The sequence below is a fragment of the Ahaetulla prasina genome, chromosome 4 (assembly GCF_028640845.1).
Source record: "Ahaetulla prasina isolate Xishuangbanna chromosome 4, ASM2864084v1, whole genome shotgun sequence".
NCBI classification, from domain to species: domain Eukaryota; kingdom Metazoa; phylum Chordata; class Lepidosauria; order Squamata; family Colubridae; genus Ahaetulla; species Ahaetulla prasina.
Window position 1 is genome coordinate 21722085 of NC_080542.1, and position 22583 is coordinate 21744667.

At 40.6% G+C, this 22583-nt stretch overlaps 1 protein-coding gene across 2 annotated transcripts; it reads right to left on the reverse strand.

The window, feature by feature from the left end:
* Positions 1–9340: 9340 nt before the first annotated feature.
* Positions 9341–20133, reverse strand: MAPK3 (mitogen-activated protein kinase 3). Of its 2 annotated transcripts, none has more exons than XM_058182249.1 (9): positions 19785–20133; positions 17986–18168; positions 17215–17404; positions 16969–17085; positions 16314–16428; positions 15988–16119; positions 12459–12568; positions 12164–12295; positions 9341–11029 (listed from the first exon to the last, which is right to left on the reverse strand). In XM_058182249.1, the coding sequence occupies exons 1-8, from the start codon at positions 19946–19948 to the stop codon at positions 12176–12178; spliced, it is 1131 nt and encodes a 376-aa protein (XP_058038232.1). In that variant the 5' UTR covers positions 19949–20133; the 3' UTR covers positions 9341–11029; positions 12164–12175. The 2 variants fall into 2 exon arrangements, with proteins under 2 accessions (XP_058038232.1, XP_058038231.1); XM_058182248.1 differs by having other exon boundaries at positions 12157–12295; positions 19785–20131.
* Between the last annotated feature and the right edge of the window lie 2450 nt (positions 20134–22583).

A 22583-nucleotide genomic window follows, 5' to 3' on the forward strand; every position in this document is an offset into this window, starting at 1 on the left:
CTCCTACATGCCCCACTCTGAAGTCCCCGGAGTTGGTTCCTCATCATCTGACCTGGCGTCCAGGGAAGTCATTGAATCTCCCCAAATTAGTGGCTGTGTAATCTGTTTTAGTGGCTGAGCCAGCACTTCAAACTGCCTCTAACAGTTTTGCCTTTACACAGTATTACCACAAGAAGCCACCATTTCTGATTTGGTTAATTTTATTATTCTTAGGGGCAGTGGTGAAATGTAAAATTTGTTACTACCGGTTCTGTGGGCGTGGCTTGGTGGTGGTGGGTAATGTGACTGGGTGGGCTTGGCCAACTTTTTTTTAACTTTTAAAAGCATTTTTAAAATTTAGATCATCAGAGGCTTTTCTTTTCTTTTAAAAGCATTTTTTTTCCTTTAAAAGGAAAAAAAAGCCTCTGACGATCAGGCAACTCTGGTGGCTCAACAGACTAATGCAATCTGTTATTAACAGCAGCTGCTTGCAATTACTGCAGGTTCAAGTCCCACCAGGCCCAAGGTTGACTCAGCCTTCCATCCTTTATAAGGTAGGTAAAATGAGGACCCAGATTGTTGGGGGCAATAAGTTGACTTTGTATATAATATACAAATGAATGAAGACTATTGCTTGACATAGTATAAGCCGCCCTGAGTCTTCGGATATAAATGCAAATTAAAAAAAAAATTCAGCTGGAATCGTCAGAGGAGCCTTTTAAAAGCATTTTTTCTACAACCCTCTTTGGCCGAAGAGGTTGTAGAAAAAAATGCTTTTAAAAGGCTCTGACGATCCCAGCTGAGCCGTGCAATCATCAGAGCCTTTTTTTTTAACTTTTAAAAACATTTTTTTCAGCCGATCCAGTCCGAACTGGGAGCATTTCACCCCTGCTTAGGGCACAGCATTTAAAGATGCTGGGCTTGTCATAAAGAAAGTTGACAGACCAGGTTTGAGACACAAGCACTGTGTGACAGGGTGACCTCTGTTACTCTCCCCAGCTCCTATCCACCTAGTAGTTCGAAAGTATGCAAATGCGAGTAGATAAATAGGTACCACTTTGGTGCAAGCTCCATGATTATGGAAGCATCTTCCAACAACGCAGGATCCTTTGGCTAAGAAACAAAGATAAGCAAGACTCATAGAGTAGGACACAATTGGGCAGGGGAAACCTTTACCTTTATTATTCCTAGGGAGAAAAAGCAATGCAATTTAGAATGGGAAGCTCCTGTGTTATCTTGAGTTCTATTGAATAAAGACTACATATGAATATTTCACTTAGAAGTCTTCACAGATACCCTGATCGTTTTAAAGAATGTTTTGCTGATCAGTGGTAGCAACTCTCTGGATAATCAAATGCTTGGGCAAGAGAGGATTATGTTTCTATGTTCCTATCACAGCTAGTTCAGAACAAGAGAAATTCTCACCCTATGAGCACCTTTGTAATGCAGATTAGTTTTAATTCAATTTAGATTTGGTTCTTTGATGGCTACACAGGCTAATTAATGTTTTAAGAACTTTAATAGCAGTGGAAGAAGAACACAATAATACTTACACAATAATCTTAGCCATTTATTTATACCACATAATTCTCAGCTTAGCTGCACTCGCTGGGAAAAAATAAATGTTATTGCTCTGTCCAACAGAAGAAGCAGTTTGATTAACTGCATGGGAGGAGGAATAAGAAGACTTGAGTTCTTGTCCTATTTTAAGCATGGAAGCGAATTAGGTGATCTTGGGCCAGTCACTTTTTCTCAGCCCCAGGAAGAAGGCAATCAGTTGCAAAGATTTTGCACTGATTTTCCTGATTACAGGAAAACCAGCAATGTGCCTACATTATGTCTGCGTCCACCCCAAACATCCAGAGGAAGATAGATTGATAAAAGCTGACATAAATTTAAGGGTGAAAGGGGCATTCTTCTTCCAGACACGATTAATGAATATTTTAAGTTGAGATTTTTGATAAAGACCTTTTTTCCCATCTGACCATGGGTTTTCTGTAATAGCTACTTTGCTTTCATAAGCATTGCTATCAAACCAAGATCTTTGAATCAAATTGAACATCTCAAACACATAAAGGATTTCCTGCATATTCTTTTGATGTTCTTTCGCTCTTTTCAATATCAAAATCTCAATTCTTTCCCCACATTCACTGGTGCCTTTAAATATTTTGAATAAGTAATCTTGACTATCACTAAGTGTTGTATCTTTTTATTCTTGATATAAATGTATTTTATTCTCCTTATGTACATTGAGAACCTATACACCTAAGACAAATTCTTTGTGTGTCCAATCACTCTGGGCCAATAAAGAATTCTATTCTATTCTATTCTATTCTATTCTATTCTATTCTATTCTATTCTATTCTATTCTATTCTACGAAGGGCATAAAGGTGCTCAGTGTTAGATGTGATTCTGACTTTACCCTGTTGGTGTTACCTCCTAAAAGCCAACCTGGACTTACGATCACAATTCAACCCAAAATTTCTTCTACTAAGTGAGACATTTCTTAAGTGAAATTTGTCCCATTTTATGAACTTGTTTGCCATAGTTGTTAAGTGAATCACTGCAGTTGTTATGTTAGTAACATGACTGTTAAGTGAATCAGGCTTCCCCATTGACTTTGCGTGTCAGAAGGTTGCAAAAGATGATTTCATTGACCCCTTGGGATGCTGCAACCATCATAAATATGAGTCAGTTGCCAACGGTCTGAATTTTGATTATGTAACCATGGGGATGCTGCAACGGGTTGTGTGAAAAGCAATCATAACTCATCTTTTTCAGTGCCTTTGTAATTTTGAACAGTCACTAAACGAACTGTTGTAAGTCATATTTAGAGATGCAAAACTCTATAATCATGTAGGAAGATTTTGAAGGACTTCCTCATTATCTTTGCAATAATTCAGCCTACAAAATAGGGCAGTTTCTGTCAGTTCAACAGCTACCTCAGTGTTGAGAGCAACACTCCTGAAGCAGGCAAGGTAATTTCCCTTTTGAGGGGGGGTGAGGGGGGTGTTTAAAGGTGAAACAAATGATTTTCTGCTTTGCTTCTTAGCACCTTCCCGAAACAAAAACAACAAACAAACCCTAAAAGCTTAAAAGAGGCCAAATGCTCTGAAGTTGCTGGCAAGAAACATTTCCTTCCCAAGCCATATTTTTTGCACCCCCAAGTTGTCCAAAGAAACCTTGAGGTTATGAGGCTCAGTACTGTTAGAACGGAATGTTCTTATATATATAATATCCGCTGCTAGATTTCTATTACAAATTCCCACAATGAAAAAATGATTTGTGAAGTTAATGGACCTGGCTGAGAGGACAAAATAGACCGTTTTGATAAAAGATAATAAATTGACTGTTTTTCTTTCTGGAAACCATTTTTGGACTTTTTGCTTGATAAAAATGAAGTTCTGGCTTTGGGATTTGATGCTTAGATATGTTTGGATTATAGAAATGTTGTGTGCTATTGGAGATTAATTTGTGTAGGGTTTTATGCAGTGGTGGGATTCAGCCAGTTTGCACCACTTCGGGAGAACCGGTTGTTAACTTTCTGAGCAGTTTGATGAACTGGTTGTTGGAAGAAATAACTAGAGCAGAGAACCAGTTGTTAAATTATTTGAATCCCACCACTGGTTTTATGTATTTGTTTAAATGTAAAGTGCACATATGATAACAGAAATATTTACTAATGTGTTATTTATGGATTGATCTTAATGGGTTATGTTTTATATAGACTGGGGGCTACGATATTGTGTATTGTTATTATTATTATTATTTGATTGTTTGGCAAGTAGTGTATTTCTTTTATATTCTTAGTTTTGTATCTTTTGTGTTAAAACTTGAATCAAGTGTATTTTATCCTATAACTTCAATCCATATTAAAAAGAGTTGGAAGTAACTTTTTAAGATGGTATTTTGGATGTGGCGTTTTTAATGTCACTTTTTCAATTTTCCCTGTGGTCCTGCTGCTTTTCCCTTTTTGTTGTGTGATTTTGAAATTTTATTTATTTTTGAAGCTTAGTAAAACTGTTTTGATAAAAAAGAATTGAATGGCCATGATTTCACAAGATATTAGAATTTAGAACAATGGAGTTGGAAGAGATCTTGGTGGTCTTTTGGTTCAACCCCTTGCTTGAGCAGGAGACCCTATACTCATGATGGCGAACCTATGGCACGCATGGCGGAAGTGGCATGCACAGCCATTTTTCCAGGCATCTTAGCCATCACCTGTTGCTCTTCCAGGTTCTGACGTGCCGGCCAGCTGGTCTTCATGCATGTGGGAGCATCGTAAACTGGAACAACAACAACCCGGTGCGCATACATGCATTGGGAAGATCTTCCAGTTTGCAGCTTCCACATGCACACCGGCCACCTGGTCTTCCGGTTTCTGGCACACATGCACATGCGAAAACCAGCTGGCTGGTGCGCATGCGCGTGCCAGAAACCGGAAAATCATCTTCCTGGCACGCACTACTTTTCTGGTTTCCGGCATGTGTGTGTGTTTGTGCATGCGCACCCGTGCTCCCATTTCAGCACTCAGGGCTGAAAAGGTTCACCAACACTGCCCTATACCATTCTGGATAAATAGCTGTCCAATTTCTTCTTGAAAACCTCCAGTAATAGAGCACCCACAACTTCTGAAGGCAAGCCATTCTACTGCTCAATTGTTCTCAATATCAAGTAATTTCTCCTTTGTTCTAGGTTAGATTTCTCTTTCATAATCTTCCAACCATTACTTCTTATACTGCCTTTAAGTGGTCTGGAAAATAGGAGGATCCTCGCCTCTCTGTGGTAGCCCCTTAGATATTGGAACAGGGCTATCATGTCACCCTTTCTCCTTCTCTTTGTAGACTAGACATATCCAGCTCCTGCAACCATTCTTCATATAGAAGAATAGTTGTTTTAGCCTCCAGTCATGTAATCATCCTTGTTGTTCTTCTCTGTATTCTTTCTAGAGCAGGGACATCAAACTCAAGGCCTGCAGGCTGGATTCTACTCATGGGGTGCTGAGATCTGGCCCGCGGGGCCGCCCTGGAAACAGTGAAGGATCAGCCCACATTGCCTCTGCCAGCGAAAACGGAGCGTGCAGCCCTCCCGAGCTCCATTTTCACTGGCAAAGTGGTTGCAGGAGGCCATCGCAGCCAGAAACAGAGATCGGGAGCCTGTTTACCCTGGCAGAGCTCTTGGGCCACCACAGTGATGTCAAGCTAGCCACACCCATCCTGGCCACGCTCCCCACCCCCCCTGAGGTCAAGCACAATCCTGATGTGGTTTTCAATAAAATCGAGTATTTCAAGTGTGATTTCATCTGTGCAGTATAAAGGTATATTATCACTTCATGTGATTTTGATATTATCCTTCTGTTGATGCAGCCTAGGTCTGCATTGACTTTTTTTGGTAGCTGCAGCACACCGTTGGCTCATACTTCAGTGGTTGTTAAAGAGGACTTTTTAAAAAAAGCTTTCTCTAGAAGTGTTCTGAACCCAACCTAGCACCTTCTGCACACTTAGCATGTGCTTTGCCACTAAGTTGTAGGACTTCACACCTGCAGTCTCTTTTTTGTAGCCCAGCCCAGAGAGAAGAGAATGATTCATCCAAAACTCCCTAATGATCACAGCATCAACGCTTAACTGTCCTCCCGTTTTCTTAAGAGACAATAAACATTTTACAAATGAGTAATGCATTCAAGCATTGGTGTGCTAATGACAACCAACCAACCAGACAGGTTTGTGGAGAAGAAACGTATATTCGGTCCTGCCTCTGCAACAGGTGGACTGCAAAGAAATAGACATCTGTTCTAAAAACACTGTACTGGCTGATAAAGAGAAGCTAAAACTCTCTCGCCTTTTCTTTTTGCCAAACTTCTACACTTAGTAAAAATATTTTGCAGGTTACTAATTGTTGCAAAGTCATTGACCAAGCTCTTCTAAGAATTTCTCACAAAGCATCAGCATTTAGAACAGTGTTCTGTCATCTTGGCAACTTGAAAGTATGTGAACTTCAACTCCCAGAATTCCCCAGCTAGCATAGCATAGTTGCCTCGGGAATTCTGGGAGTTGAAGACCACACATTTTCAAGTTGCCAAGATGGAGGAACACTGGTTTTGAAGGTCTGTATGATTTTTGCCTCTCTCAGCTTCTTTCTCTACCTGCTGGGGTAATGGGAGCCATAATTCCACACATCTGGAAAATTCTTGCTTCTGGAATGCTACTGAATCTCATTTCATCTAAAACTTTCTGGATTTGTATATATGCCTGCTTCTTGTTGAAGCTTAAGTGAGTCATACAATCTCAAGCTTTTCTACAATAAACATTCTGCCATGATTTCCTCTGATTGTTTAGAGGAACAACAGTAAAAAAAAATGTTCCCTCTATTGTGCTGCATAATAGAATATCTATTTACAGGCCTGCTCCACTCAGCATACCAAGGTAACTGCCCTTACAGGTTCACTTCAAATGATGCAATATTTTAATTTTAATATTAAAAGAGAAAAGTGACTTTTTTCCTGGCTGTGGAAAACTAATTCTGAAGCTCCCAAATTGTTGGGAAATAATTTCTAGTGTATCTCATAGCTAAAATGGAAAGAAGATTCCAGAAAAAACACAAAGGACTGATGGTCTATATTATTTCTAGTATAATGGAGCAGAAAATTTCTGGAAAAAGCTTCCAGGAAAACAGCAGGCACTAGTCTCTGGCTGACTCCAAGGCAAACACACACATATATACACAGAGAGAAAACAGAAAGGACTGCATTATTTATTATGTTGGTGGCGAGTGCAATCTTCAATGCTTCTTTTATAAGGAATATCCGCATAAAGATGGCCAACAGCTTTGTATACCACAATATGCTAACTTTCTAACTATATAGGTTTTTGGGTTTTTTTAAATGTGAAGCATCCAGAAATGCCTTGACTTACATGTATGTCTGTGTGGGTTCCTTGTGCACTGCCCAGATTCGCTACATCTGGCAGCATAAAAGTTTAATTTCAGTGAGGCAGGCTAAGAGGTTTTTGGTCACCTACACCTGTTTCTGATCGAATCCTTTGGAGAGCCATGAAGGCTGCCGGTAGTTTATTTTTCTATCCTAACCCTATGGCATTAGAGATTTTTTTTTAAAAGCATATATAAAGAAAACACTTCAGCTGGATGGTAATAAGGAAAGCTGGTAACAAAATGGAAGCAAAGATTCAATTTGGTTTGTTATCATTGATGTCAACTTTAGGAAATCTCTTTGGTCACTGTACATAGACCAGGTATGTTTTGAAGCAGACAGAGCAAGCATGGAATATCATCAGATTTATTAATGAGTAAATTATAGATAATGACCTGCAAAATAATAGCACAACCATAATCCCATAAACATAACAATTTAGCTAGCAGACAAGATTGAGATCTGCAGGTGACGAAACCACCTTCCAGTGCCTGGGTTTTTCCTACCTTAATGATTGTCTCCTTATGAATAAAATGCTCCCCATGATTTAAGATCAATTTCTCAGAGCACTGCAAAATGGGTGGATCTATCAGCATGGCTAACTGGGGAATTCTGGGAGTTGAAGTCCACACATCTTAAAGCAACCAAGGTTGGGAAACCCTGACTTACATGAACTGTCTGTTATTCTGCAGCTTGTGAAGAAAACTATTTAGATCACTTGAGTCTGATTGCTTTCACGCAAGTATGCTACTTATAGCATATTGTATAGTTATCTTTAAGGGACTCTCAGCTGTGGCAATGTTTCAAGTATTTTCTAAAACTTTTTAAGCCATGGCTATAGAACAAAATGCTTGTATATCATGAAAGATGTCTCGTATTTTGCTGCTACCTTCAGATAGGGTTGGAGGAGCCATACAGAGATAACTGAGCAGCAAAGGATGTGGCAGCATGCAATGTTTGGTAATGTATTATTTTTTGTGGCTTGGAATTCATATTTCATTTGATCAAGGAAGCCAAATAGCCAGCGCACTTCACCAGTAAATATCACTTCTCACCAAGATAGTGAGTATAATACTTGGAATATTTGGAATAAAAGTACTCCATCAGTGATGGTAGAGTGGGGGGGGGCAGATTTAGGCTAAAAAACAAATAAATCTGAGTTTTCTGTGCCTTTTTAGCTCCTGTCTAGTGGTCCTATGGATGGATTTGGTTTTAATTTCGTAACCTAACACCAATTACAGCTTTTGTATTGCAGGAAGTATTTAGTTTGTACAGGTTTTCTAGTTCTCTGTCACACATGGAATGCAAGTTCATCAAGCTTCTGCAGAATCCAAGTTGAGAAATAGTGGAGACAAGGTCTGTATTGTTGACTAGCCATTTTTGCCAGTATATCCTGTCTTGAAAACCTTACATCACAAATAGCTTCTTTCCTCTTAAAAGTAATTAATAACAATCCCAGTTAAATCACTAAAGGCACTATACATTTCCTAAGCAATTGCCCTAACAATTAGATAGGCAGATATCCCTAATTATTCATGAACCATATTGAGCTGACAAACCAGTTCTTAATTCTTACATATAGTCCAACTGCAGGTATCTGTTTTATGTGCTTACTTTGTATTTTATCTGGAAACCTCATTCAAGTTGGCTCTAAAATAACTAGGATATTCGCAGAAGGGGGACCACTCTGTGATGCAAAGGACAACACTTGCATTGCTGTGATGCTTGTTCTGTTACTTTGGCAACATCATGGTTAGGTATGATGTAAGGGACCATATTACATCCCAGTTAAAAAGCATTATATTAGTTGCCACTTTGTCTCTGAGGGAAATGCAGTTGATTTTAAAAATACAGGTTGACTACATTCTTCTGAGGTTTGCTTACATTGCCCTGAGTTTATCTGTGGCATCTTCTTTGTATAAGTAGTCCTCAACTTACAATATTTTGATTAGTAATCGTTCAAAGTTACACAGCACTGGGGGAAAAAAAAAGACTTACGACCATTTTTCAATCTTCCAACAGTTGCAGCATTCCCATGGTCACGTGATCAAAATTTGGATGCTTGGCAATTGGCATATATTTATGACAGTTGTAGTGTCGCGGAGACATATGACCCCCTTTTGCGACTTCTGAGAAGCAAAATCAATGGGGAAGCCAGATTCACTTAACAGCCGTGTTACTAATATAACAACTACAGTGGTTCAGTCAACAACTTTGGCAAGAAAGGTGGTAAAATGGGGAAAAACTCAGTTAATAACCATCTTGCTTAGCAATGGAAATTTTGGGCTCAATTGCGGCCATAAATCGAGGACTATCTATATTCATCTTGATCTCTAAAATATGATGTCTGCTCAGGTCACTGGCCTTGAAACTTAAAAAGGGGTCTAATTTAACAATCCATTCCCCCAACCCCCAAATTAAGACATAACAGCTGCTGAAGGAATAAAGGAATGATTTATTTTAGGGTCTTTATACAATCCGAAGCAGGGAAGGATGGAGAAACATTAATTCCCTTTAATGCAAGTTCTTTCAAATGGCAACACACCCTAGGAGGAAAGCTCACTGCATATCATGACAGCTAGGACAAGCAGGCAATGCTGTCTGAACACAGAAGTTTCTCCTTCATTCAAACGGAAGGTTAAGGGAAACAAACAAACAAACAAACAAACAAAAAACACGTCCCAAATCCCAATGTTCTGCTTAGAGCATTTCTTATCTTTGAGAACTGGAAATTTTAGGAAAAACAACTGGTACTGAAAAATGGCACACGTGGAAGGGCGGGGAGAGGTGGGGCCATCTGAGCAGCAGTTTTCCTGCAAAGGCTAACTTTCAAGGGGGGAGTGGTTCATTTCCACTCATGACAGTGGACACCCAAACAACCCCCTGTATTTCTCCAAAAAACAACAACCACTCTTTCTACCTGACACAGTCTGGTGGTTTTAGGGCAGGATGACTACCCCTTTAGAAAACAGAACTGTGATCGGTGATTTTCCAACTTCCCAATTCACACTTGCCCCAAACTGTAAGTTCCACTTCTTGAGGGACTTTGCTTTGCATGACGAAGAGCAGGAATTAAAAATCGGCATTTAAAACTATTGAGAAAGGAATGGAGGGCAGCCATGTTAGTTCGTAGCAGCAAGACAAAGTGCTGTGCCATTGCAGAGGCCAACTGATTTCTCAAGGTATGCAGCAGTTTACACATACACACACACACACACACACACACACGCACACTCACCCAATTTATTAAATGCAAGGGCGGAGAGGGAAGGCAGACAACCAAAAATCTTAAGTCTCTAGGTTGAGAAAGCAGAAGAAATGTAAGGACTTCCTTTTCATCTGCACAGGTTCTTACATAACGGTTAGAAGCGGAGGGAAAGGTATTTGTCGCTCTCAAACCAGACATATTTTTCATCATCACAGGATCTTTCCTTGCACTGCATTTCAGAAGTTCCTTAGAATGACCACCAAGGTCAAATGTGCATTTCAGGTGTTTCAAAAGTGGCATAAATCAGTTGATAAACACCAGCACAGACATGCCCTCTATTTGTGCAGGAAGGAATCAAGGCTCCTGGATTCTTATTAAGGAGTGTTGCAGAAAAGCTGGGCAGTCAGAAAGTTTAAGGTTCTGCTCCCAGTTTTCTAAATGTAGTGGGGTTCAGAGGATTACAGAAGAAAGATACAAAGTGTATGTCCAAGAACCAGGATCTGATTTCAGTTGCCCTTGCTAATAATGCCCAAGGGATCAGAAAATGGCCCTGCTAAAATAGGATTAGTTTATTAACTCATTAACAAAGACAGTAGAATGCCAAAAAAGGAGACGACACCCCTTTCGTTGCTTTGAAAAGGGATAAAGGGAGGGGAGACTGTTTTCTTTTCCCTCTCAATAGGGAGGGAGCAGCCCCCCCTTCCCCAACCTGGGCACCAGGGTCTCACCCCAACACATCACATTACGGGGGTCCAGAGATGGGTTACCAGGGTTCACAGCCACGTAGCAAAGCGCAGTTGTACAGCAAGTCTACAGGGGCACCCTGGAGTTGGTACCCCTGAATCCTATGCTCCCCTCAACATTCCAAAGGGGGAGCTGGGTACAGTCCCAAATCATCTCCTGGTGAAGCAGCGACCTGAAAGAAGAAGGGAAAGAAGATTCACCAGCTGGCGCCTGGGAGGTATTGACCGCAGCTCTATTTTGTACATTAAGATGTAGCCACATTTAATTGCTAAAACAGGGGTCTCCAACCTTGGTCCCTTTAAGACTTGTGGACTTCAACTCCCAGAGTTCCTCAGCCAGCTTTGCTTTGCTGGCTGAGGGACTCTGGGAATTGAAGTCCACAAGTCTTAAAGGGACAAGGTTGGAGACCCCTGTTATAAAACACAGACTTGTCATAAGGGGCTCTTTTCTCTTGCCACAAAGGATTATCAGGAGAAGAGCTGTGGCTTTACAACTCCTGGAATATCAAACTCTTTGAAGTGAGATCAGTCCCCACCATTTTAGCCTTCCAGGTCCTTAAAACCTGGCCCTGTGGATTGGCCTGGGGTCCCGGTGGGGGCATTCCAGACTGAAGTTGGACAGTAGACAGATAGAAGATTCCACCTCCGCACTATTTGTATTTTGCTCTTTTCCTTAGATATCTTTATTTTAATATTAATATCCAATCGTTTTAATATTTTTTTATGATTTATATTGTTTTTATTTGTTGTAAGTCACCTAGAGTCACCAGATGGAAAGATGGACAGCAGATATGTTTAATGAATAAATAAACCCATGGGGACAACCAGAGCATCTGCTGATCTTTTTGCACAGGGCTGCTTTTTAATCCAGTTGTTCAAGAATAAAATCAGCAATGGATGGAAACTAATCAAGGAGAGAATCAACCTAGAATTAAGAAAAAATTTCCTGACAGTTAGAACAATTAATCAATGGAACGAGCTGCCTCCAGAAGTTGCAAATGCTCCTACACTGGAAGTTTTTAAGAAGAGATTGGATAACCATTTGTCTGAAATGGTATAAGGGTTCCCTGTCTAAGCAGGGGTTTGGACTAGAAGACCTCCAAGGTCCCTTCTATGTCTATTCTAAATTGATTCTTCCAAGGCAGAGGGCTCTGGGAATGGTGCCTTGCTTAAGAAACCCCCTCCTCATATTTACAAGTAATGCCATGATTAGGGAATGGGATTCATAGGTTACATCCCTGGGTTAAAGATTTTCCTGACGCTAAATTAGCCACCCTTGAAGAGGAACAGCTATACTTGCCACTGGCCTGAATAGGCTCTCAGGGCCCTTGATAGGCAGGCTGGAATCGTGCAGTTTCTTCAAATATCAGTTCTTTCAGCTTCTCTTTGGGCAAGTCATCCAGCTCCATGTCAAATCTGAACGGTTCCTCAGCAACTGGCTAGTATGGGATGAAGAGAGAGAGAGAGAGACAGAGAGAGAAAACAGAATGTAGAAATTCTGCTTCCCAGCCACATTAAAGCCATGATGTCAATTTCTGAGCCCTTCTCCAGTCGTCATTTTAAAAGACACCGCCCACCCCCTTCAAAGAAAAGAACCCGCACCTCATCTGAAGGGTCGTAGTACTGCTCAAGGTAAGGGTGTGCCAAAGACTCCTCCACTGTGATACGCTTATTGGGATTAAAGGTCAACATTTTATCCAGCAGGTCCAGAGCTGAAAGGGATAAAGAAAAAATGAAATGATGCAGGATCAGTTGCCGGACCACAAGTGGCAACAAGAATATTCCATTTTGTTTATTAAAGGGATGGTTGCAATGCATCCCCCAGTGGTAGCAGGCAGCAATGCAGGAAACGTTTATCTGATTTCTGCGGTAATTTGTCTCAGCAAGCAGATGAAACCTGAAGACTGAGTCGGAGGGCGTATTTTCCCCATAAGAAAAGCCCTGCTGATTCAGACCAGGAATCTGGGCCACCATCCTCTGTAAAGCCCACAACCCTCTCACAAAACAAAAGCGGAGTGCCTCCGAAGTGGACGGCAGTCTATGTTTTTCAAACTTGGCTACTTAAAATGTGTGGACTTCAGCTCCAGAATTCCCTAGCCAACATGCTGGGAGTTGAAGTCCAGGCATCTTAAAGATGCCAGTACTGAAAAAGTTTTAAACAGTGGCCATCCCTATGAGAACATAGTTATTACAGTTACTAAAAATTATGTTTTAGTTGCTTTCAGTATGATTGATGTTACTGACCAATATTTCTCATCTCTTCTTATGTGGCCAGAAATCTCATATAAATTATAATTTTATATGAAACAGAACTTCCAATTCTTTATTCAAAATCTTTGTCGCCAATTTAATCTACTATCTGTATATCAGAGCACTGCTCAAAAAAACCCAATTTACTTTAATTGAAAGATCATCTTCATCAGCTCACTTTTCTTCCTTAAGAACTCCAATGCTTTTCCTAGTCCCCCACCCTTAACCAATTTTGTTGTCTTCTCCATCTGCCAATTCCATTTTTGAAATAAGACAGTCTAAAAGATAGTGTAAATCTAGATAGTAATATTCTTACATGTGGCAAATACGAATACTTTCCTCTTTAATTTTTTTTTATAATTTGAAGTTTTTCATTACCATAGCAGCCTGATTTAGGATACAGTAAGAGTTGGAAGGGACCTTGGAGATCTTCTAGTTCAACCCCTGCTTAGACAGGAAACCCTACATCACTTCAGACAAATGGTTATCCAACATCTTCTTATAAACTTCCAGTGTTGGAGCATTTACAACTTCTGGAGGCAAGTTGTTCCACTGATTAATTGTTCTGTCAGAAAATTTCTCCTTAGTTCTAGGTTGAATCATTCCTTGATTAGTTTCCACCCATTGCTTCTTGTCCTGCCTTCAGGTGCTTTGGAGAATAGGTTGACCCCCTCGGCAGCCCCCGAGATATTGGAACACTGCTATCATGTCACCCCAGTCCTCCTTTTCATTAAACTAGACATACCCTGTTCCTGCAGCCATTCTTATGTTTTAGCCTCCAGTCCCCTAATCATCTTTGTTGCTCTTCTCTGCACTCTTTCTAGAATCTCCACATCTTTTTTACATTGTGGTGACCAGAACTGGATGCAGTATTCCAAGTGTGGCCTTACCAAGGCATTATAAATTGGTATTAACATTTTACATGATCTTGATTCTATCCTTCTGTTTATGCAGCCTAGAACTGTGTCCATATGAACAATATCTTTAATACAAGTTAAACTTAACTTTCCTGGTTATTCACAGTCTATTCAGATCCTTAAGTCTATTTATCTTAAGTTTTATTTATGAAATAAATAAGACTAGCAGGATCTTTAGAACAATGTTTATCATTTTGTACTAACGGTGCTGCCTCATGTCTGCCTAGGAAAGAAATATACATAAATGCTAGACTAACAGATGATGGGCAGAACAGAGAATAAAAGATAAAGAGGCTTTGAAAACTGATGTTTGATGAAAAGAGTTCATTTTAGAGAAAAAATACAGAATTGGGCAATAGAAATTGGGTGGATCACATGAAAATAAGTTTATTTTTTTAACATAAATTTTATTGAATTTTAATAATTAAACAATTTTTATTCAACATTCAAGTCATGCACAAAAGTTGAATGCAAATTGTTTAACTGTTAGAAAATAAGTTTCTATACACATTATTGCAGCTTTACATACCTAACTTGGGGGAAGGTGTGTGGGTGCATGTGCGTGTCTCATTCTAGAGGTGGTTAATGGAATAAGACACCACTTCCTCCCCTTGTGCCTCTTGCTCCCTTCCTTCCCATTTTATCAATTTTAAATCAGTTGTAATGTTAATATTTACTGTTTTGACATTTTAATGTTTTATCATGTTTTTATGATTCTAAGCCGCCTTGAGTCACATCTCGGTAAGATGGGCAGCATATAAGATTAATAAATAAATAAAACATACTGCCTAATATATAATATTACTTTATATCATATAATAGTATAATATAAGTAAGGTTGTACGTCAGGACACTCCTACTCTAGAGTCCCCTTCTATCGCCAAAGCAAAACCATTGATCTCTGAAGCTTAATGCAACATTTTGCTCAAAAAAAGGAACAAAGCTTTTGGCCCTCTTCCAGTAATATTACTTCACCATCACCGCATACCCTGCATCCTTCAACCACAAAAAATTGCCTGCTTCTGTTACAGATTAAGCTGCTCTAGGAACTAGCTGTATTTAAAAAAACTTCACATCAATGTCACACAAGAATTAGTATAAGATACTGTTTGTATATCTGTCTCTCTCCCCTTCAGCATGTATCTTCCACTGAAAGCTGGGAATGATGTTGACCGTAACATACACATTTCGTTGTTATCGTATTGAGGAAGGCTGATCTAAATGCATATTTTCGAATTGTGAGGTACAACTGAAGAGAGAGAAAGGAAGTTAGTCTTCCTGCATCGAGTTGCCGAGAATGCACAGACTGTTTAAATGACAGAAGAATTCTCTTTTCTTGATAATCTTTATTGGTACCCTAACAGCCTAACTAAATCGGGGGTGGGGAACTATGGCCCTTTTATGACTTGTGGACTTCAACTCCCAGCATTCCTGAGCCAGCCATTTAGGCCATAGTTCCCCACCTCTAGCCTAAATGAAAGGAGGCAGAAAATGAAATATAGGGCCATTCTGCCTATATTGTACCACGTGTGTGGTTTTAGGCACACCAATCAGTTTTTGCATAAAGATCTCCAACCACATTAAAAAGGATAGCTAGTTTCTAAATGATGAAGTGTAGAAATGGTCTTCACCCAAATTGGGCCTTACTAGTGGATGGATGGCTTGGTGAAAGTTTTACAGAATAGTTGAGGATACAGAAATTTAACTTTTAAATAAAATAAGAATGGGAACACTGTTAATAACACTTTCAGATGAGCTCCGCCGTTTCTAAGTGTGTAATTATAAAAAAATCTCTGATGTCAAAATATTGATTTTGATGGAACATTAATAGTGCCTACCAAGCTACAAAAGGCTGAAGAATTCTGGTCTGTCAGCCAGTAGCTGAAGACTGATTTATCAATCAAGAACCAAACATGTCAGGCAAAGGACAAAGCCATGCATTTTCAGCCTTCTTTCTCCCTTACCTTTTGGATCAGCCTTTGGGAACAGTTTAGCCCAAGGAACTTTGGGCTTTTGAGGCAATGACTGGAGATAATTGCGAGCCTTCGTGTTGATGATGCAGTTCAGGTCATCCTGAGACGGGGAACCCAAAATACCTGCAGAGATGGGTGGAGAGAGCCATTGCACATCTATGTAATTGCAAACCCTAGAGGAGAAATGAGCATTATAATGGGGAGGCCTTATGAGCAGGAGAAAGATAGAATCAGTTACCGATTCAAGAAGCTGCTCAGAACAAGTCTCTTACAAGGCCACCCTGTCAAAGCCTTTGTTCAGTCGCTTTCCCTCTTACCAAGGATGTGGTTCAGCTGGTCCAGGTAGTGCTTGCCAGGAAAGATAGGTCGATTTGACAGCATCTCAGCCAAGATGCAGCCCACTGACCATATATCGATGGACTTAGTGTAGCCCTGGAAAGGGGGAGAAGACACAGAAATAGAAGCTAAGGATTTCTGACTCTGCTCTCAGCTGCTGTTAAGCCATGCATTGTCATCCTTTTATTGACATGGATGTTTCCTTCCTAGCAAATAAACTTTTCAGTTTAATGTAAGAGAAGCATCTTAAACTGTGGACCCAGAAAAGGAAACATTTTCAGGAAAACTTAAGTTTCTCCAGCCTAGCCTATGCAACAGTCTTCCTCATACTAGCGTCCTTTAGTTAGGCCTCCATGTGGATTAGGTATGCTAGGACTGCTATGGTAATTTGTACAAGTAAGTGAAAGGCTAATATAAGAATTGCGATACTGTGATTCTGCTACGTATTGAAACTAGGCTGATCCGGGCTCCAGAATTGTGTTACAACTTAATCATGTTGTTTTTATGGCAGGTGCAAGGCATTACCTTTTCTTTTTTTGAGAAGCGGGGAAACTTTACACTCAACTAAACTGGAGGTATAATAAATGTCTATTGGGTGTTCTGGCTAACATGTTCTATTCATTCTAATTAATTTACCTTGGAATTAAGCATGATTTCAGGAGCTCGATACCAGCGAGTGGCAACATACTCTGTTAAGAATCCTGTGTGATCGTGGTCTGGATCAGCAATTCGGGCTAAGCCAAAATCACAGATCTGTAAGAAGAGAGAGAACCATGGAGTGGCAACCCCCAAATAAATGGAGAATTAATTGCCCTGAAGAATGAAGCAGGGAAGAGATTGTTGCCAGGTGCAGAAGGTTTAGCAAAAGATTTAGAATGCCACCTTCAGATCACATGTGGTGTTGATGAGAAGATTGCTTGGCTTCAAATCCCGGTGAAGCACATTGGCAGAGTGAATGTATTTCAGCCCTCGAAGAATCTGATACAGAAAGTAGCAGATATGGTCATTGCTGAGCTGCTGGGTCTTCAGAAGCTTATAGAGATCCGTCTCCATCAAATCCTGAACTATATATCTGAAAAAAGACAAACAATACCCCTCTCCACCAGGAAAGGGGAAGGAAGGGAAGCTGTCAAGGAAAGTAACTTCCTGAAAAGAATACAGTAGGCAGCATCTCTAGAAGTGGTCAAATAAATGATAACAGCAGCCACAAGTTGAGTTTGCTTTTAATAGCTCAAAGCCAGAAAAGAAGCATAACTGAAGCCAGATTCACACCAGGTTCAATTCATCTCCTGTTTAAAGTAGATCATCATCACTTTACCAGCTGCTGTATAAAAACAAGCAAAGGGATGTGACTGAAGAAGCTTTCTTAATTTTAGAGGATATAAAGGGACAACTGTTTGATAAGTCCAATTATTAAGAAAGCAACACCTGGAGCTATGCCAGAAGGCAAATGGAAGCCAGCCCAGTTTCTGGCATAATCATACCCTAATTGACATTATTATATTCAGAATGAGCTAAAGCTTCTAAGCAATACATTTCATTAAAAATGGACCAGAATGAGACTGAATAGACTATAGAACATTTTCTCTATGCATACACCTTTCTCCAAGCAGATCACACATGAAAAGACCCAAGTCTGGTCTGCAAGGATACACATCACGCATCTGATCAATGGTAGGTGCACGAAGAATGTCATTAATGCCGATGACATTTTCATGTTTGAAGCGCAGGAGTATCTTGATCTCTCGCAGTGTGCGTTGGCAATATGTCTGGTGCTCAAAAGGACTGATCTTTTTGATTGCAGCTCGGATCTTGTTGACGTGATCATATGCTGAGCTGTAAAGAAACAAATGCAAATGCATACTGGAATCCTCAGTATATTTTTATTTATTTTTACTTCATTTCTTCATTGCCCATATCAGACAAGTGACTCTATAACTGTTTATGATCAAAACTGATAAATAATTTCACTCTCCAATAGAAGAGGATCACTCTAGAAATTCAGAACAAGAAGAAACATTCTATGCACAAGATGAACCACCAGAAAGCTTGAATGTTTATTTTAATTTTGGAAGCAAAGGAAGGAACGAGAAAACACTAATAACACATTATACCAATGTGGGACAACAACTATTATAATCCGAGAAAGAGCTGGCTGTTGCCAAGGCTACCGAACAGAAGTGAAACCTCTGAGATCTCAACAGCAGATAGGTTTTGCAAATCTAGAAAACTGGGCTGCTTGATAAGTATATCATGCAAATACACTTACCGACATCAAATACACATGCTACCACATAAATACTTGGGCATCTATATGTGCTGCCCTGATTAACACATAGTATATTAGTTCCAAATCTACACAGATCGGATTATGAGCAATAAAAATTGGAGAATTACAGAATATGGGAAATCTGATACAAGACCCAAGTAACCAATTTACTGATGTTAAATGAATGGCTGTTTGGAATAAAATAATTCTCAATAAGCATCTTGAGAATCATTGTAGCAACAATGCAGCACTCAAGACAGTCCTGCTTAAGACACTCTTAGCTTTAATGTAAACCAAAGGCTGAGCAAAGGAGCCAGCGTGTATTATAATTAGATCAATTAGTATCTATATGACACTTAGCACAGTTGGTGAAGATCTGCCCTGAAGGGATAGTGATTTAAAAAGGCCAGACTGTTTAGCTGAGGTTGACACCTGGATGGGGGCTGCTGTGCAGCTTAGTAACTATAATGCATAAAGGACTGAATGGAGGGATATAGGCTTGCCAACACTTCAAAGAAACGCTTTCCCCCCCCCGTAATTTATGGAACTAAATAAAGTTCATCCTCAGGTTGTTTTACTGAACCTGCTGCGCCCGCGGAGAAAAGGAAAGTGTTAACCTTCGCGGGTTTTTTGTTCTGTTTTGTTTTTGCATCTTCGATACCGACAAGCCCAAAAAGTATACCAGCTCCCAGTTCCCAGCTTCAAGGCACCCTAAGCCTTTCACAGGGAACCTGCAAATATTGGCACAGGAAGGTAACAGCCTGCGAAGGCTGCTTTCGGGGAGGCGCTCGGAATACAACAATGACTTGGCAGGGCTGCCTGCGACGGCTGTGTTGGGTTTTAAAAGCCAGCTTTGACAGACAGCCGCTGCAACGCGCCCTTGCAATTGCATGGATCCGAAGTCGCCAGGCGCCGGGAGCGGAAGGAAAAGACCCGGCGGGGCAGGGACCCTTAAAGGAGTTGGGGGGGGCGGAGAGGAAGCAAGTTCCGGATTAAGTAAAATAACGTGCAGCCTTGTAGGACTTCGGTAACTAAGAAACAACATGGCGGAAGCTTTTAAAAGCGGGTACGGTGGCCGCGCGAAGCCAGTTTGCAGAAAGAGGCACGCCAGATAATTCTTTGGACGTTTCCCCCAGGTATGGATCCCGTTCAGGGCCAATTTGCAGGGCTCGCGCTCACTTACCAGACCATGCCGTACGCCCCCTCGCCGATGTACTGCAGGTCAGTATAACGTGGTCCCACGTCAAATGCCTGACCTTTCACGGTCTCCACTCCCAATCTTGGCACTCCGGACACTGGCACGGCTCCAGCTCCTCCCGGGGCCGCTGTCGCCGCCGCTGCAGCCATGGCTGATCTAATCAAGAAGCTCTCGCAGCCGCTCCTATCCCCGCTTTACCCGGAACCGACACCGCCCGACCACACCGCGCACGCGCTCGTTGAAGACTCGGCGAGGAAAGCACTGCCCATGCGCTCCTCGGGAGCTGCGGCTAGAGCTCCTTCCAACAGCACTTGCGTCCGTGTTGCCTACTGGCGCTGTGCGGGCCGCGGCGCGTCTGGATTGGATAGAAATGTCAGGAGCCCAACCCGGAAGCGCCGCGCCCAAAACATTCCACACCACGATGAGGTCCCACCCTCGGGCTCGCGCGCGCTTGACTCCCATTGGGCCCCGCCTTTTGGCTCAGCGCGCCTCCAATCCTCTTCTTGACGTTTCGCATATGGGTTTATTGTAAGGGTTGCTTTTCCCTCCATCCAAATCCTGGGTTCGAATCTCACAATGGGCATGGAAAGTGGCTGCACGACGCGAGTTCGCTGATTAAGATAGCCACGGTCCATTTAAGCCAGGCTTTTGATTTCGCGAAACCCACTGAACCCAGGCGCTAAGAAATATGCAGCGATCCAAGTTGGAAAACACAAACAGTCATGGCTGTTGCACCTGTCGGCTGCTCCTTCTATCAAACGTTTGATGGAAGGAATAGTTGCAGCAGGTTCGCTTTCCTGCGTCTTGAATTTCAGACGGGCGAAGAGGCGATGCTGGGTGCCGTAGGCTGCTTTCTTTTGGAAGTCGGGGAACGTTACCGATTGCAGCACTGCGGTTTTCAGGAGTTTCCACCTCGAAAGGTGGATGGCGTTTTTATTAATTAATTAATTAATTAATTAATTAATTTGTCATAACAGCATACATAAGCATAAGCATGAAGCAACTATATAACATATAAGCATATATATAAGCATGTAATAACTATATAAATTGGATATATAGACCACTATAGAGTTTTCCTACTTGAAATCAATAAAGTCATTAAACTATATGTACCACAAATGACCACCATGACCAGGAAAAACAAACTACCCAAATCAATAAAAAAGCTTCAATCCAAAAAAAAATCCCTCTGGAAAAGAAACAAAAAAGGCTATGTAGCAAATTTCAAAAACCGCTACAAAAATATATGCAACCAAATAAAAACTGAATGCACAAATTACCACACCAAGCAAGAAGAGGACCTTTTGCGCACAAATTCCAGTCGTGCCTTTTATAATTTTGTTAACAATAAACTTAAAGACTCAAGATCCATCCCACCACTAAAAGATTCTAACAACAAAGAATACAATGACGAAACAGTTAAAGCTAACCTCTTCAACAGTTTCTTTGGCTCAGTTTTTGTTAACAGCAATAACACATATTCGACATTCCATAAAAGCACCAGCATTGAATATGATGACTTAACCCATATAGATTTCACAGAAGATAACGTTGAAAAAGCTCTTCATAACTTGAAACCATCGCTATTTATTGGACCTGATGGACTATGCGCATACTTCTTAAAAAAACTTTCCACTAATATAGCAGAACCCCTAAGCATAATCTTTGACAAAGCTTTCACTACCAGTTCCCTTCCCAAACTTTGGTCACTAGCCACAGTCATCCCTATCTTCAAAAAAGGAGACCCCAGCTTAGTTGAAAATTACAGACCGATCTCTCTGTGCTGCGTCACCTGCAAAGTCATGGAATCAATCATCAATCAATCCATTACCTCACACTTATAAACTAACAACCTAGTCTCCAATAAACAATTTGGTTTCAGGATAAATTATCATGCAACTTACAACTTCTTCACTGTAAAAACATATGGACTACAAATCTTGATCAAGGCAAAACAATAGATGCAATCTACGTAGACTTCTGCAAAGCTTTTGACTCAGTAGTACACGATAAACTTCTCCTAAAACTAAAATCCTATGGCATTTCAGGACCCCTTCACAAATGGATATCTGCTTTTCTGTCTAATAGACAACAAGTGGTCAAAATTGGCAATACTCTATCAAATCCTGTTCCTGTCAAGAGTGGCGTTCCTCAAGGCAGCGTCCTTGGACCAACACTCTTCATACTATACATTAATGATCTTTGTGACCATATCGCAAGTAATTGTGTTCTCTTTGAGTCCAGAAATGTTTTACAGAAATAAAGAACGAGTCCAGAAATATTTTACAAGAAGAGTTCTCCATTCCTCTGAAAACAACAAAATACCTTATCCCACCAGACTTGAAATCCTAGGCTTTGAAAACTTGGAACTCCGTCGCCTTCGACAAGACCTAAGTTTAACTCATAGAATCATCTATTGTAATGTCCTTCCTGTCAAAGACTACTTCAGCTTTAATTGCAACAATACAAGAGCAACCAATAGATTTAAACTTAATGTTAACCGCTTTAATCTAGATTGCAGAAAATATGATTTCTGTAACAGAATCATCAGTGCCTGGAATACTTTACCTGACTCTGTGGTCTCTTCCCATAATCCTAAAAGCTTTAACCAAAAACTGTCTACTATTGACCTCACCCCATTCCTAAGAGGACCATAAGGGGCATGCATAAGCGCACAAACGTGCCTACCGTTCCTGTCCTATTGTTTTTCTTTTCTTCTTCCTATATATATATTGATGCTTATACCTCCTAATATTTACTCATATATATGTTTATATACTA